Source organism: Eucyclogobius newberryi, unplaced genomic scaffold, assembly GCF_026437365.1.
Source record: "Eucyclogobius newberryi isolate DKJ021-1_F unplaced genomic scaffold, fEucNew1.0.hap1 SCAF_1, whole genome shotgun sequence".
Taxonomy (NCBI): domain Eukaryota; kingdom Metazoa; phylum Chordata; class Actinopteri; order Gobiiformes; family Gobiidae; genus Eucyclogobius; species Eucyclogobius newberryi.
In genome coordinates, this window is record NW_027315723.1 from 52,176,794 (window position 1) to 52,191,207 (window position 14,414).

The 14,414-nt window shown below is 50.7% G+C and overlaps 1 protein-coding gene across 3 annotated transcripts; it reads left to right on the plus strand.

The window, feature by feature from the left end:
• Window positions 1-2,153: 2,153 nt before the first annotated feature.
• On the plus strand, window positions 2,154-14,205 carry arl13b (ADP-ribosylation factor-like 13b). Of its 3 annotated transcripts, XM_072448675.1 has the most exons (10): window positions 2,154-2,504; window positions 9,278-9,348; window positions 9,423-9,672; window positions 10,044-10,149; window positions 10,216-10,418; window positions 10,475-10,589; window positions 10,653-10,773; window positions 12,946-13,068; window positions 13,296-13,364; window positions 13,692-14,205. In XM_072448675.1, the coding sequence occupies exons 1-10, from the start codon at window positions 2,446-2,448 to the stop codon at window positions 13,772-13,774; spliced, it is 1,200 nt and encodes a 399-aa protein (XP_072304776.1). In that variant the 5' UTR covers window positions 2,154-2,445; the 3' UTR covers window positions 13,775-14,205. The 3 variants fall into 3 exon arrangements, with proteins under 3 accessions (XP_072304776.1, XP_072304786.1, XP_072304794.1); XM_072448685.1 differs by lacking the exon at window positions 13,296-13,364 and having other exon boundaries at window positions 2,155-2,504; XM_072448693.1 differs by lacking the exon at window positions 13,296-13,364 and having other exon boundaries at window positions 2,157-2,504; window positions 13,836-14,205.
• Window positions 14,206-14,414: the final 209 nt, after the last annotated feature.

The window sequence follows — 14,414 nt, forward strand, 5'->3', positions numbered from 1 at the left end:
GGGACTCAGGACTGAGCTCCGCGGGGAGGTGACTCAGGACTAAGGTCTGCTGTGAGGGCACTAAGGACTAAGGTCTGTGGGCAGGGGACTCAGGACTAAGGTCTGCGGGGAGGGGAATCAGGACTAAGGTCTGCGGGGACTCAGAACTAAGGTTTGGGGGGAGGGGACTCAGGACTAAGGTTTGCTGAGAGGGGCCTCAGGACTAAGGTCTGCGGGGAGGGGACTCAGGACTAAGGTACGCGGGGAGGGGACTCAGGACTAAAGTCTGCGGGGAGGGGACTCAGGACTAAGGTCTATTGGGAGGGGACTCAGGACTAAGGTTTGCGGGGAGGGGCCTCAGGACTAAGGTCTGCGGGGAGGTTACTCAGGACTAAGGTCTGCGGGGAGGTTACTCAGGACTAAGGTCTGCGGGGAGGGGCCTCAGGACTAAGGTCTGCTGGGAGGGGACTGAGGTCCGCGGGGAGGTTACTCAGGACTAAGGTTTGGGGGGAGGGGATTTAGGACTAAGGTCTGCGGGCAGGGGACTCAGGACTAAGGTCTGCGGGGAGGGGACTCAGGACTGAGGTCCGCGGGAAGGTGACTCAGGACTAAGGTCTGCTGGGAGGGGACTCAGGATTAAGGTCTGCTGGGAGGGGACTCAGGACTGAGGTCCGCGGGGAGGTGACTCAGGACTAAGGTTTGGCGGGAGGGGACTCAGGACTAAGGTCTGCGGGGAGGGGACTCAGGACTTAGGTCTCTGGGGAGGGGACTCAGGACTAAGGTCTGCTGGGAGGGGACTCAGGACTGAGGTCTGCGGGGAGGGGACTCGGGATTAAGGTCTGCGGGGAGGGGACTCAGGACTAAGGTCTGCCTGGAGGGGACTCAGGACTGAGCTCCGCGGGGAGGTGACTCAGGACTAAGGTCTGCTGGGAGGGCACTAAGGACTAAGGTCTGTGGGCAGGGGACTAGGGACTAAGGTCTGCGGTGAGGGGACTCAGGACTAAGGTCTGCGGGGAGGGGACTCAGGAGTAAGGTCTGCGAGCAGGGGACTCAGGATTAAGGTCTGCGGGGAGGGGACTCAGGACTACGGTCTATTGGGAGGGGACTCAGGACTAAGGTCTGCGGCGAGGGGAATCAGGACTAAGGTCTGCGGGGAGGGGACTCAGGACTAAGGTCTGCGGGGAGTGGACTCAGGACTAAGGTTTGCTGAGAGGGGACTCAGGACTAAGGTCTGCGGGGAGGGGACTCAGGACTAAGGTCTGTGGGGAGGGGACTCGGGATTAAGGTCTGTGGGGAGGGGACTCAAGACTTGGGTCTGCGGGGAGGGGACTCGGGGCTAAGATCTTATGTATTTTATTTGCACTCTTCTCTTTTGAGTCTGTGAATTGTGCTCTTCAAATAAACACGTTTGAACCGTAAAAGCTTCATGGGTAAAACACAATAATCCAATCATTATCGTGTGAGACTGTATTGAGTCATGTCTTGTGGTTTTCCCTCCGATCCACGCGGTGTCGCTGGTTCATTTTGGTAACAAACAAGCGCTGCACTTACGCACATGACGTAAAGACGTAATGACGTATGCAGCCTAGCAGCTGCGTCGTAAACAAAGCACCGTTACATACAAGCTCTCTGCTTTTAGATCACGAAGCAGCTATTTTGTGTATTTTAAACCTTCATCCTATTATCATACTTAATAGTAAGATGTTTAAGGACGTTTGTACAACAGAGGCGCAGATGTAGCGCTTTCGATCGTCGTTTAACCGAAACAAACGTTTTCGCCATCGGGAGAAGAACGACGAGCCTGAGACTGAACAGATTTAGGACAGATAATATATATTTTATATATAATATTTTACGACCGCGTCACTGCAAAAAACGCACAAATCTTCAAACGTGCCTCATGAGGCTAACACTTAACGTCGAGCCTCAATGGCCTGAAGTCCAGCTCGGTATGTAACGGGACTGAAGAGACCCGGAGGAGACCTGGACCTGAGGAGACCCGGAGCTGAGGAGACCTGGACCTGAGGAGACCCGGAGCTGACCTGGACCTGAGGAGACCCGGAGCTGAGGAGACCTGGACCTGAGGAGACCCGGAGCTGAGGAGACCTGGACCTGAGGAGACCCGGAGGAGACCTGGACCTGAGGAGACCCGGAGCTGAGGAGACCTGGACCTGAGGAGACCCGGAGCTGAGGAGACCTGGACCTGAGGAGACCCGGAGGAGACCTGGACCTGAGGAGACCCGGAGCTGAGGAGACCTGGACCTGAGGAGACCCGGAGCTGAGGAGACCTGGACCTGAGGAGACCCGGAGGAGACCCGGAGCTGACCCGGAGCTGACCCGGAGCTGACCCGGAGCTGACCCCGAGGAGACCTGGAGGAGACCTGGAGGAGACCTGGAGGAGACCCGGAGCTGAGGAGAAGGGCCCCTCTGCCTGGATGTCCCCCGAACACAGTCATTTGGACTGCGATGTTTAGTCTGATGGCGAACTGCTGCAACTGGCTCAAACGATGGAAAGAACCGGCACGGTGAGTGAAAGGGTGAGAGAGGGTGAGGGTGACTGAGAGTGTGATAGGGTGACTAACAGTGAGAGGGTTTTAGAGGATGACAGGGTGACAGAGTGACTGACGGTGAGAGGGTGATGTGAGAGGGTGAGAGGGTGATGTGAGTGGGTGAGAGGGTGATGTGAGTGGGTGAGAGGGTGATGTGAGTGGGTGAGAGGGTGAGTGGGTGAGAGGGTGATGTGAGTGGGTGAGAGGGTGATGTGAGTGGGTGAGAGGGTGATGTGAGTGGGTGAGAGGGTGAGTGGGTGAGAGGGTGATGTGAGTGGGTGAGAGGGTGATGTGAGTGGGTGAGAGGGTGAGTGGGTGAGAGGGTGAGTGGGTGAGAGGGTGATGTGAAAGGGTGAGAGGGTGATGTGAGTGGGTGAGAGGGTGAGTGGGTGAGAGGGTGATGTGAGTGGGTGAGAGGGTGATGTGAGTGGGTGAGAGGGTGATGTGAGTGGGTGAGAGGGTGATGTGAGTGGGTGAGAGGGTGAGTGGGTGAAGGGGTGATGTGAGTGGGTGAGAGGGTGATGTGAGTGGGTGAGAGGGTGAGTGGGTGAGAGGGTGAGTGGGTGAGAGGGTGATGTGAAAGGGTGAGAGGGTGATGTGAGTGGGTGAGAGGGTGAGTGGGTGAGAGGGTGATGTGAGTGGGTGAGAGGGTGATGTGAGTGGGTGAGAGGGTGATGTGAGTGGGTGAGAGGGTGATGTGAGGGTGATGTGTGAGTGTGAGAGGGTGATGTGGGTATGTGGGTGAGAGGGTGAGTGGGTAAGTGGGTGAGAGGGTGAGTGGGTGAGAGGGTGAGTGGGTGAGAGGGTGAGAGGGTGATGTGGGTGAGAGGGTGAGTGGGTGAGAGGGTGATGTGGGTGAGAGGGTGAGTGGGTGAGTGGGTGAGAGGGTGAGTGGGTGAGAGGGTGAGAGGGTGATGTGGGTGAGAGGGTGATGTGGGTGAGTGGGTGAGAGGGTGATGTGGGTGAGTGGGTGAGAGGGTGAGAGGGTGAGTGGGTGAGAGGGTGAGTGGGTGAGAGGGTGAGAGGGTGAGTGGGTGAGTGGGTGAGAGGGTGATGTGAGTGGGTGAGAGGGTGATGTGAGTGGGTGAGAGGGTGATGTGAGGGTGATGTGTGAGTGTGAGAGGGTGATGTGGGTGAGTGGGTGAGAGGGTGATGTGGGTGAGAGGGTGATGTGGGTGAGAGGGTGATGTGGGTGAGAGGGTGAGAGGGTGAGAGGGTGAGTGGGTGAGAGGGTGAGTGGGTGAGAGGGTGATGTGGGTGAGTTGGTGAGAGGGTGAGTGGGTGAGAGGGTGATGTGGGTGATGTGGGTGAGTGGGTGAGTGGGTGAGAGGGTGAGTGGGTGAGAGGGTGAGTGGATGAGAGGGTGATGTGGGTGAGAGGGTGATGTGGGTGAGTGGGTGAGAGGGTGATGTGGGTGAGAGGGTGAGAGGGTGAGAGGGTGAGAGGGTGAGTGGGTGAGTGGGTGAGAGGGTGAGTGGGTGAGAGGGTGATGTGGGTGAGAGGGTGAGAGGGTGAGTGGGTGAGAGGGTGAGTGGGTGAGAGGGTGAGAGGGTGATGTGGGTGAGAGGGTGATGTGGGTGAGAGGGTGATGTGGGTGAGTGGGTGAGAGGGTGAGAGGGTGAGTGGGTGAGAGGGTGAGTGGGTGAGAGGGTGAGAGGGTGAGAGGGTGAGTGGGTGAGTGGGTGAGAGGGTGATGTGAGTGGGTGAGAGGGTGATGTGAGTGGGTGAGAGGGTGATGTGAGGGTGATGTGTGAGTGTGAGAGGGTGATGTGGGTGAGTGGGTGAGAGGGTGATGTGGGTGAGAGGGTGATGTGGGTGAGAGGGTGAGAGGGTGAGAGGGTGAGTGGGTGAGAGGGTGAGTGGGTGAGAGGGTGATGTGGGTGAGTTGGTGAGAGGGTGAGTGGGTGAGAGGGTGATGTGGGTGATGTGGGTGAGTGGGTGAGTGGGTGAGAGGGTGAGTGGGTGAGAGGGTGAGTGGATGAGAGGGTGATGTGGGTGAGAGGGTGATGTGGGTGAGAGGGTGAGTGGGTGAGTGGGTGAGAGGGTGATGTGAGTGGGTGAGAGGGTGATGTGAGAGGGTGATGTGAGGGTGATGTGAGGGTGATGTGGGTGAGTTGGTGAGAGGGTGAGTGGGTGAGAGGGTGATGTGGGTGGGTGAGAGGGTGATGTGAGAGGGTGATGTGAGTGGGTGAGAGGGTGAGTGGGTGAGAGGGTGAGTGGGTGAGTGAGAGGGTGATGTGAGTGGGTGAGAGGGTGATGTGAGTGTGAGAGGGTGATGTGGGTGAGTGGGTGAGAGGGTGATGTGGGTGAGAGGGTGATGTGGGTGAGTGGGTGAGAGGGTGAGAGGGTGAGTGGGTGAGAGGGTGAGTGGGTGAGAGGGTGAGTGGGTGAGTGGGTGAGAGGGTGAGTGGGTGAGAGGGTGAGTGGGTGAGTGAGAGGGTGATGTGAGTGGGTGAGAGGGTGATGTGAGTGTGAGAGGGTGATGTGGGTGAGTGGGTGAGAGGGTGATGTGGGTGAGAGGGTGATGTGGGTGAGTGGGTGAGTGGGTGAGAGGGTGAGAGGGTTAGTGGGTGAGAGGGTGAGTGGGTGAGAGGGTGATGTGGGTGAGTGGGTGAGAGGGTGAGTGGGTGAGAGGGTGAGAGGGTGATGTGGGTGATGTGGGTGAGTGGGTGAGAGGGTGAGTAGGTGAGAGGGTGAGTGGGTGAGAGGGTGAGAGGGTGATGTGGGTGAGAGGGTGATGTGGGTGAGAGGGTGAGTGGGTGAGAGGGTGAGTGGGTGAGAGGGTGATGTGAGTGGGTGAGAGGGTGAGAGGGCTGTTTGCAGATGTTTTAACCACATGTCGTTCAGAGACGACCAAAGCCCAAAAACCTCTGGAAAAATCAGACTAAAATAATGGACCAATAACTAGATCTGGTTTAGTTTTTACATCTGCTGCATCTGAAAGACGAAGTTCAGCTTCTGCCCAATGTGAACAATCAGAAAGAAATCAGATTACTCTCATTCAATGTTACAACTGCGTGGCAATAATCTGATTACTCCAGAAATCAGATAATGATCAGATTTCTGGTTTAAACACAGACGATGTCCATGTTCTGACTTATGGATTATCGTTCGTTTGTTCAAAATATCCCGTATTATGGCATTATATGCACAGTGAGTCCATAAGACACACCGCGCTCACAGAGGTACGAGTGTGAGGGCCCCGGGCTGATCCTTTAGGAATTACTCCCAAATCCTTCCCTAATCCTTCTCCTCGGAGCGTGTACTGTCAGTGTGTCCCTGTCAGTGTGTCCCTGTCGCGTGTCCCTGTCGCGTGTCCCTGTCGCGTGTCCCCGGTGAACACGGATGGTCATGGGTTAGCCACGGCACTGTTTCCCTCGCTGTCGGGGTTTGCATAAAAAGTCCACTTTGATGAAGTCCACTTGGCTTCAGAGGACGGTCAGATGGATGCTTCGTTTCATGTCTTTTCGGAGGAAGTTTAAAAGTTAAGTACCTTGTGTAAATGCTTAATGTCTGTATTACTCATCACAACCATCGGCTGCAAGTCATAAATAGCACTGCAGTTGTGTCTTTAGCACTGCAGTTGTGTCTTTAACACTGCACGTGTGTCTTTAACACTGCAGTTGTGTCTTTAACACTGCAGTTGTGTCTTTAACACTGCACTTGTGTCTTTAACACTGCAGTTGTGTCTTTAGCACTGTACTTGTGTCTTTAGCACTGCAGTTGTGTCTTTAACACTGCACTTGTGTCTTTAGCACTGCACTTGTGTCTGTAGCACTGCAGTTGTGTCTTTAGCACTGCAGTTGTGTCTTTAGCACTGCACTTGTGTCTTTAACACTGCAGTTGTGTCTTTAACACTGCAGTTGTGTCTTTAACACTGCACTTGTGTCTTTAACACTGCAGTTGTGTCTTTAGCACTGTACTTGTGTCTTTAGCACTGCAGTTGTGTCTTTAACACTGCACTTGTGTCTTTAGCACTGCACTTGTGTCTGTAGCACTGCAGTTGTGTCTTTAGCACTGCACTTGTGTCTTTAACACTGCAGTTGTGTCTTTAACACTGCAGTTGTGTCTTTAACACTGCACTTGTGTCTTTAACACTGCAGTTGTGTCTTTAACACTGCACTTGTGTCTTTAGCACTGCACTTGTGTCTTTAGCACTGCAGTTGTGTCTTTAACACTGCAGTTATGTCTTTAGCACTGCACTTGTGTCTTTAACACTGCACTTGTGTCTTTAGCACTGCAGTTGTGTCTTTAGCACTGCAGTTGTGTCTTTAGCACTATACTTGTGTCTTTAACACTGTACTTGTGTCTTTAGCACTGCACTTGTGTCTTTAGCACTGCAGTTGTGTCTTTAACACTGCACTTGTGTCTTTAACACTGCACTTGTGTCTTTAGCACTGCAGTTGTGTCTTTATCACTGCAGTTGTGTCTTTAGCACTATACTTGTGTCTTTAGCACTGTACTTGTGTCTTTAACACTGCACTTGTGTCTTTAACACTGCACGTGTGTCTCTAACACTGCACTTGTGTCTTTAACACTGCAGTTGTGTCTTTAGCACTGCAGTTGTGTCTTTAGCACTGCAGTTGTGTCTTTAACACTGCACTTGTGTCTTTAACACTACAGTTGTGTCTTTAACACTGCACTTGTGTCTTTAGCACTGCACTTGTGTCTTTAGCACTGCAGTTGTGTCTTTAACACTGCAGTTATGTCTTTAGCACTGCAGTTGTGTCTTTAACACTGCACTTGTGTCTTTAACACTGCACTTGTGTCTTTAACACTGCACTTGTGTCTTTAGCACTGCAGTTGTGTCTTTAGCACTGCAGTTGTGTCTTTAGCACTATACTTGTGTCTTTAGCACTGTACTTGTGTCTTTAACACTGCACTTGTGTCTTTAGCACTGTACTTGTGTCTTTAGCACTGTACTTGTGTCTTTAGCACTGTACTTGTGTCTTTAGCACTGTACTTGTGTCTTTAGCACTGCAGTTGTGTCTTTAACACTGTAGTTGTGTCTTTAGCACTGCAGTTGTGTCTTTAACACTGCACTTGTGTCTTTAGCACTGCAGTTGTGTCTTTAGCACTGCACTTGTGTCTTTAGCACTGCACTTGTGTCTTTAACACTGCACGTGTGTCTTTAACACTGCAGTTGTGTCTTTAGCACTCCACTTGTGTCTTTAACACTGCAGTTGTGTCTTTAACACTGCACCTGTGTCTTTAGCACTGCAGTTGTGTCTTTAACACTGCACTTGTGTCTTTAGCACTGCACTTGTGTCTTTAGCACTGCTCTTGTGTCTTTAACACTGCAGTTGTGTATTTAGCACTGCACTTGTGTCTTTAGCACTGCAGTTGTGTCTTTAGCACTGCACTTGTGTCTTTAACTCTGCACTTGTGTCTTTAGCACTGCACTTGTGTCTTTAACACTGCAGTTGTGTCTTTAGCACTGCACTTGTGTCTTTAGCACTGCACTTGTGTCTTTAGCACTGCACTTGTGTCTTTAGCACTGCAGTTGTGTCTTTAACACTGCACTTGTGTCTTTAACACTGCAGTTGTGTCTTTAGCACTGCACTTGTGTCTTTAGCACTGCACTTGTGTCTTTAACACTGCACGTGTGTCTTTAACACTGCACGTGTGTCTTTAACACTGCACTTGTGTCTTTAACACTGCACTTGTGTCTTTAACACTGCACTTGTGTCTCTAACACTGCACTTGTGTCTTTAGCACTGCACTTGTGTCTTTAACACTGCACGTGTGTCTTTAACACTGCACGTGTGTCTTTAACACTGCACTTGTGTCTTTAACACTGCACGTGTGTCTTTAACACTGCACTTGTGTCTTTAACACTGCACTTGTGTCTTTAACACTGCACTTGTGTCTTTAACACTGCACGTGTGTCTTTAACACTGCACTTGTGTCTTTAACACTGCACTTGTGTCTTTAACACTGCACTTGTGTCTTTAACACTGCACGTGTGTCTTTAGCACTGCAGTTGTGTCTTTAGCACTGCAGTTGTGTCTTTAGCACTGCACTTGTGTCTTTAACACTGCACGTGTGTCTTTAACACTGCAACCTTCTTTAATACAGCAGATGATATTTACCGTATTTTCCGGACTATAAGTCGCACCAGCCAAAAAATGCATAATAGAGAAAAAAAAACACATATAAGTTGCTCTGGAGTATAAGTATAAGAATAAAAGTATAAATATAAGTATAAGTCGCACCCCGGACAAAACTATGAAAAAAGATGCAAAAATACGGTATCTATTGTTGTTCCTCTGGTTTAATGATGCTGAAGCTGTTGTTGACACAGATGAATAATCACGGTGCAAATCCACATAAGTCAATATCCTCTGGGTCTCAGAGTGACCCAGAGGATCTCTGACCCTCTCAGAGTGACCCAGAGGATCTCTGACCCTCTCAGAGTGACCCAGAGGATCTCTGACCCTCTCAGAGTGACCCAGAGGATCCCTGACCCTCTCAGAGTGACCCAGAGGATCTCTGACCCTCTCAGAGTGACCCAGAGGATCTCTGACCCTCTCAGAGTGACCCAGAGGATCTCTGACCCTCTCAGAGTGACCCAGAGGATCTCTGACCCTCTCAGAGTGACCCAGAGGATCCCTGACCACACCCGGCTTAATAATATCAGCAGGTTTAACATGTAATACCGTGTAATACCTGCAGGCTTACTCCGTCACTATTGAGTCCACATTATTAAGCCGCTTGGACCGTCTCACGTCTGCCCTTCTCTTCCATAGGAAAGTGACCTTGGTCATGGTGGGTCTGGACAATGCAGGGAAAACCGCCACAGTCCGAGGGATCCAAGGAGGTTGGAACCTCTGACACTTTCATCACTGGGTGTTTCAAAAGCACGTTCCTGATCTTTGTCCTGATCTGTTCCAGAAAACCCAAACGACGTGGCGCCCACAGTGGGATTCTCCAAAGTGGATCTGAAGCAGGGCAAGTTTGACGTCACCATTTTTGATCTGGGCGGCGGGAAGAGGATCCGGGGCATCTGGAACAATTATTACTCTGAATCCCACGGAGTCGTGTTCGTGGTGGATTCCACCGACGTGCAGAGGATCCAGGAAACCAGAGAGACCATGGCAGAGGTCCTGCAGCACCCTCGCATCGCCGGGAAACCTGTGCTCGTGTAAGGGAGTCACACCAGAGTCACACCGGAGTCACACCGGAGTCACACCAGAGTCACACCGGAGTCACACCGGAGTCACACCGGAGTCACACCGGAGTCACACCGGAGTCACACCGGAGTCACACCGGAGTCACACCGGAGTCACACCGGAGTCACACCGGAGCAGAAAAACAACACAATTCATATCATGCAAAGGGAATGAAATAAGCAAATATAATGATTGGAGAAAGAAAAGAAAAATGCATAAATTGTTGTCAGTGAAATGAATATTTGATCTGAATCCGTCATAGAAGAGACATCCATGTTTATGAGTTATTGATTGGTTATTTCTCTGCATATGTGTTTGATGGTTAAACTGTCCTCTCCCGTAGCCTCGCCAACAAGCAGGACAAGGAGGGCGCTCTGGCAGAAGCAGACATCATCGAGAACCTGTCGCTGGAGAAACTGGTCAATGAGAACAAGTGTCTGTGTCAGATCGTGAGTGTCCAGCACCTGTTCTCCATGTCACCAAGAGCTTTGGAAACATCGTCCTTTCTCCAACAGGAACCCTGCTCCGCCGTTTTGGGCTACGGCAAGAAGATCGACAAGTCCATCAAGAAGGGCCTCAACTGGCTCCTCAACAACATCGCCAAAGACTACGAGGCCATCACTGAGCGCGTGCAGAAGGACACGGCCGAACAGCGCGTCCAAGAGGAGCAGGACAAGAAGGAGCGGGCGGAGAGGGTGCGGCGCATCAGGGACGAGAGGTAAGAGACGCCACGCCCGGCGACCTGCTCAGTGTTTAACACGCTTCTGAATGCAGAGAGAGACTAGAGCGAGAAGAGGCCCAGAGCGAGGGACGCCAGCTCCCAGAGGAGGAGCTCCATGAGGACAACATACCCAACCCATTCCAGCCAATCAGCACCATCGTCACAGAGGTGTGCACTTTGAACTCAGACGTGAAGCTAAGCTAGTTTTTAATACAACGTCCTGTGTTACAGAAAGAGAACGATGACAAAGAGAAAGAACGACAGATGGAGCTAAAGGAGAAGCTTAAAGATCAAGAGGAAGAGGAGGAGGAAGAGGAGGAGCCAAATGACGCAAGGAAAAACTCTGAAAATGGTACTTGTACTTGTATTTAGAGGTAAAAGTGCACCATGTGACTTAGTTATTATTTGACCTAGAATGTTCCACAGTACGACATTAATCTGGCATTAGAGGTGACGAGTTGCAAAGTATTTGTACTTTGTAACTACTGAAGTACAGTACACTACTTCACTTGAGTATTACAATCTCTGGCGACTTTTTGAACAGAAGTAACTGTTCTTTCTGGACTTTACATGATCAAAAAGAGCTCTTACTTTTTCAAATCTGAACAGGTTTTTTGTCCCTTTAAGATTAGTTCCAAATTATTCTGCAAATGACATTTTTCTCATAGATTACTTTGTACACAAGCTGTACAGTCGAGTTTACAGATGAGGTGCAGAAAGTGACAGTGAGGGATTAAATTATGGTTAAAGTGTTTAAGAAGTGTTCATGAGTCCAACAGCAGAGGAGAGACCTGCCAATCAGAGCTGTTAGTCTGAGCTCGTTAGCTGCATAAAGACCCCTGTCCAGCCCACAATCGGTCAGACCCCAACTACTGCCATGGACAAGACCAAAGAGCGGCCAGAAGACTCCAGAGACTGAACTGTGACCTCCACAAGGCTGGAAAGAGCTAGGGGGATTGAGCAGCTTGTGAAAGATCAACTGTTGGAGCAATTGTTAGAACGTGGAAGAGGCTAAAGATGATTTCAGTCTCCCTCAGACTGGAGCTCCATGAAGATCTCACCTCGAACTGGAGCTGGTGGAAACATCACGCTTTGGGGGAGGAAACATCACGCTTTGGGGGAGGAAACATCACGCTTTGGGAGAGGAAACATCACGCTTTGGGGGAGGAAACATCACGCTTTGGGGGAGGAAACATCACGCTTTGGGGGAGGAAACATCACGCTTTGGGGGAGGAAACATCACGCTTTGGGGGAGGAAACATCACGCTTTGGGGGAGGAAACATCACGCTTTGGGGGAGGAAACATCACGCTTTGGGGGAGGAAACATCACGCTTTGGGGGAGGAAACATCACGCTTTGGGGGAGGAAACATCACGCTTTGGGGGAGGAAACATCACGCTTTGGGGGAGGAAACATCACGCTTTGGGGGAGGAAACATCACGCTTTGGGGGAGGAAACATCACGCTTTGGGAGAGGAAACATCACGCTTTGGGGGAGGAAACATCACGCTTTGGGGGAGGAAACATCACGCTTTGGGGGAGGAAACATCACGCTTTGGGGGAGGAAACATCACGCTTTGGGGGAGGAAACATCACGCTTTGGGGGAGGAAACATCACGCTTTGGGGGAGGAAACATCACGCTTTGGGGGAGGAAACATCACGCTTTGGGGGAGGAAACATCACGCTTTGGGGGAGGAAACATCACGCTTTGGGGGAGGAAACATCACGCTTTGGGGGAGGAAACATCACGCTTTGGGGGAGGAAACATCACGCTTTGGGAGAGGAAACATCACGCTTTGGGAGAGGAAACATCACGCTTTGGGGGAGGAAACATCACGCTTTGGGAGAGGAAACATCACGCTTTGGGGGAGGAAACATCACGCATTTTAACTCGACACACAGTTGGGACTTTTAGCTTGTACTTTTTTACTCATGCAGTACATTTACAATAGTGTACCTTTGTACTTTTACCTAAGTAAAGGACTTTCAGCTGTACTTTTACTTCTACCAGAGTGGTTTTTAGAGTAATTGTAGTAATTGTACTTTATTTGAGTAGTGAAATGTATTACTCAAAAATACTTAGGAAAACATGTGCTCTTCCTTTGAGCCTCTCCACAGATCTGACCTGTAATTTGGCCTTGTGGCATCCCCTGTTGTCTCCACGGAGACAGATCAGTTTAATGCCACACTGTGGAACATTCGGTGGCGAGCAGAGGATGTTTTCTCCGTGCATTAAATGGGATTGTAATAAAGGACACACATTAGAGCCTGTTGCCCTGGAGACGAGCTGTAAACATTGGTCTGACATGAATCAAAATGTGCAAAGAGTTTTCTCGTCAAATGAAGCAGGTGCCTCCTGCCAACTCTCTTTAATAAACTCTGCGTGTCGCCCGGTAATTACTCACCAGGATGATCCTTAATGAATCAGGCAATTAATGATAACAGCGGCTTCTAATTATAACGTCTGTCAAACGATGAAGGCTTAAGAGGCGCCGCTGCTTTAAGGACTTTGTGCCTGTCACAGCGACGGTGGGCGAGCAGAACAAGAAGAAGACGAGGAAGCTTCATCTGAAGAGGAAGCACAGAGTGGACCCACTGAAGACTGATGAAGGGGCCCCTGAGAGCCCCACGCCCCCGCCCCCCCCAGGTACGCCTCATCACACTGCTCTAATGACACGGCTGTAATCAAACATGTCAGTCTGCAGGAAACATCTCAGGTTTAGACCTCAGACATGGGATTTATCAGTTCAAATGTCATTCTTTATTGAACCACTGTCTCTCCGGTCGTATTCTGGGTCGTAATAACCTTTGTGAAACAGCCATAAACCAGCGTGTCTTTGTTCTTCTCACATGTCATGTTACCTTGTGTTGTAGTGGGATGGGCCACACCCAAAGCCTCTAGACTGCCAAAGCTTGAGCCGCTGGGGGACTCTAAACATTGTGGTAAAGCTGCGTGTGATGTTGGCCGGTGTTCTTGTCGTGTTGGGCTGTTTGACGTCGTGCATGACTCATGTTTCCACACTAACACCTGCACGAGAACTTCAGTGTTTCTTCTACACGCACAAAAACACAACACGCCGCACACTTTGTGGCGTCGGAGAGGAAACACTGACTAAAGTAACGACGCTCGTGTCATCTTCTCATCTCACCAGGCATGTTGTAGCTGCATGTGGATCCTTCTCCGAGGCAGGACTCCTCTCGTCTGTCGCTCGCCGTGTCGCCGCCGCTTTGCTCTCCCGACTGCACTGACGCCACTTTTGTCCTTCACAGATTTCTTCAAGAAGCCGCTGCCTCCTGTTGCCAACCGGCCCGGCCCGCACCCCAACGCCGACTCTCATGATGTTCTTTTTTAACCTCCTGTTCAGACTGAGCCCGACGCTTCACAAATCACGGTTCTCCTTTTTCTGTTTCAAGCGAGCGGCGTGTGACAAAGGAAGACGCCGGTCGAGAAGGACAACGAGCAAGTCCTGTTCAGAGACACTTCTGAGCCCATGAATGTCTGTCAAGTACACGTGCTATACGAGTATATGTACACGAGTATATGTACATGAGTGTTTGGATGGGTCTGTATCCATTACTGTTGTTTACACTCGACTGGGAATAAAATACAAAAACGGTCATTGTACAAAACCAGCAGCAGGGCCCGATGTGGACGGAGCCGTAGTCGTGGTGTCGAGTGGTTTTCCACAGCCGAGTGCTTCAGTTGTAATCAGTTTTTTAGCTTCCTTTTCACCTTAATTGCTCACAATGAGGATGAGTCACAGTCGAGTCACTTCTGAGCAGCGGCGGAGGAGATTGTTCTCAGAGGCAAAATTTGCGCGAGATTGGTCTCATTTGCTTCCCCGTGCGGCACGTGAAAGGAACACACGACATCATCTTGTAATATTTGTTAAGCTTTTTATTTTTGTATTAAATAGTCAATGAAAAACCGTTTGAATTCTCGTCCATGTCAGCACTTGTCCACAGGGCTATTTTTACACCGCCGTTTACACG

Bases quoted from the DNA above. Each gene is read 5' to 3' on its own strand.
- arl13b (XM_072448675.1), top strand. From the start codon at position 2,446: ATGTTTAGTCTGATGGCGAACTGCTGCAACTGGCTCAAACGATGGAAA. The intron at 9,349-9,422 runs GTTGGAACCTCT...GATCTGTTCCAG, and splicing joins AGTCCGAGGGATCCAAGGAG to AAAACCCAAACGACGTGGCG. The intron at 10,590-10,652 runs GTGTGCACTTTG...CCTGTGTTACAG, and splicing joins TCAGCACCATCGTCACAGAG to AAAGAGAACGATGACAAAGA.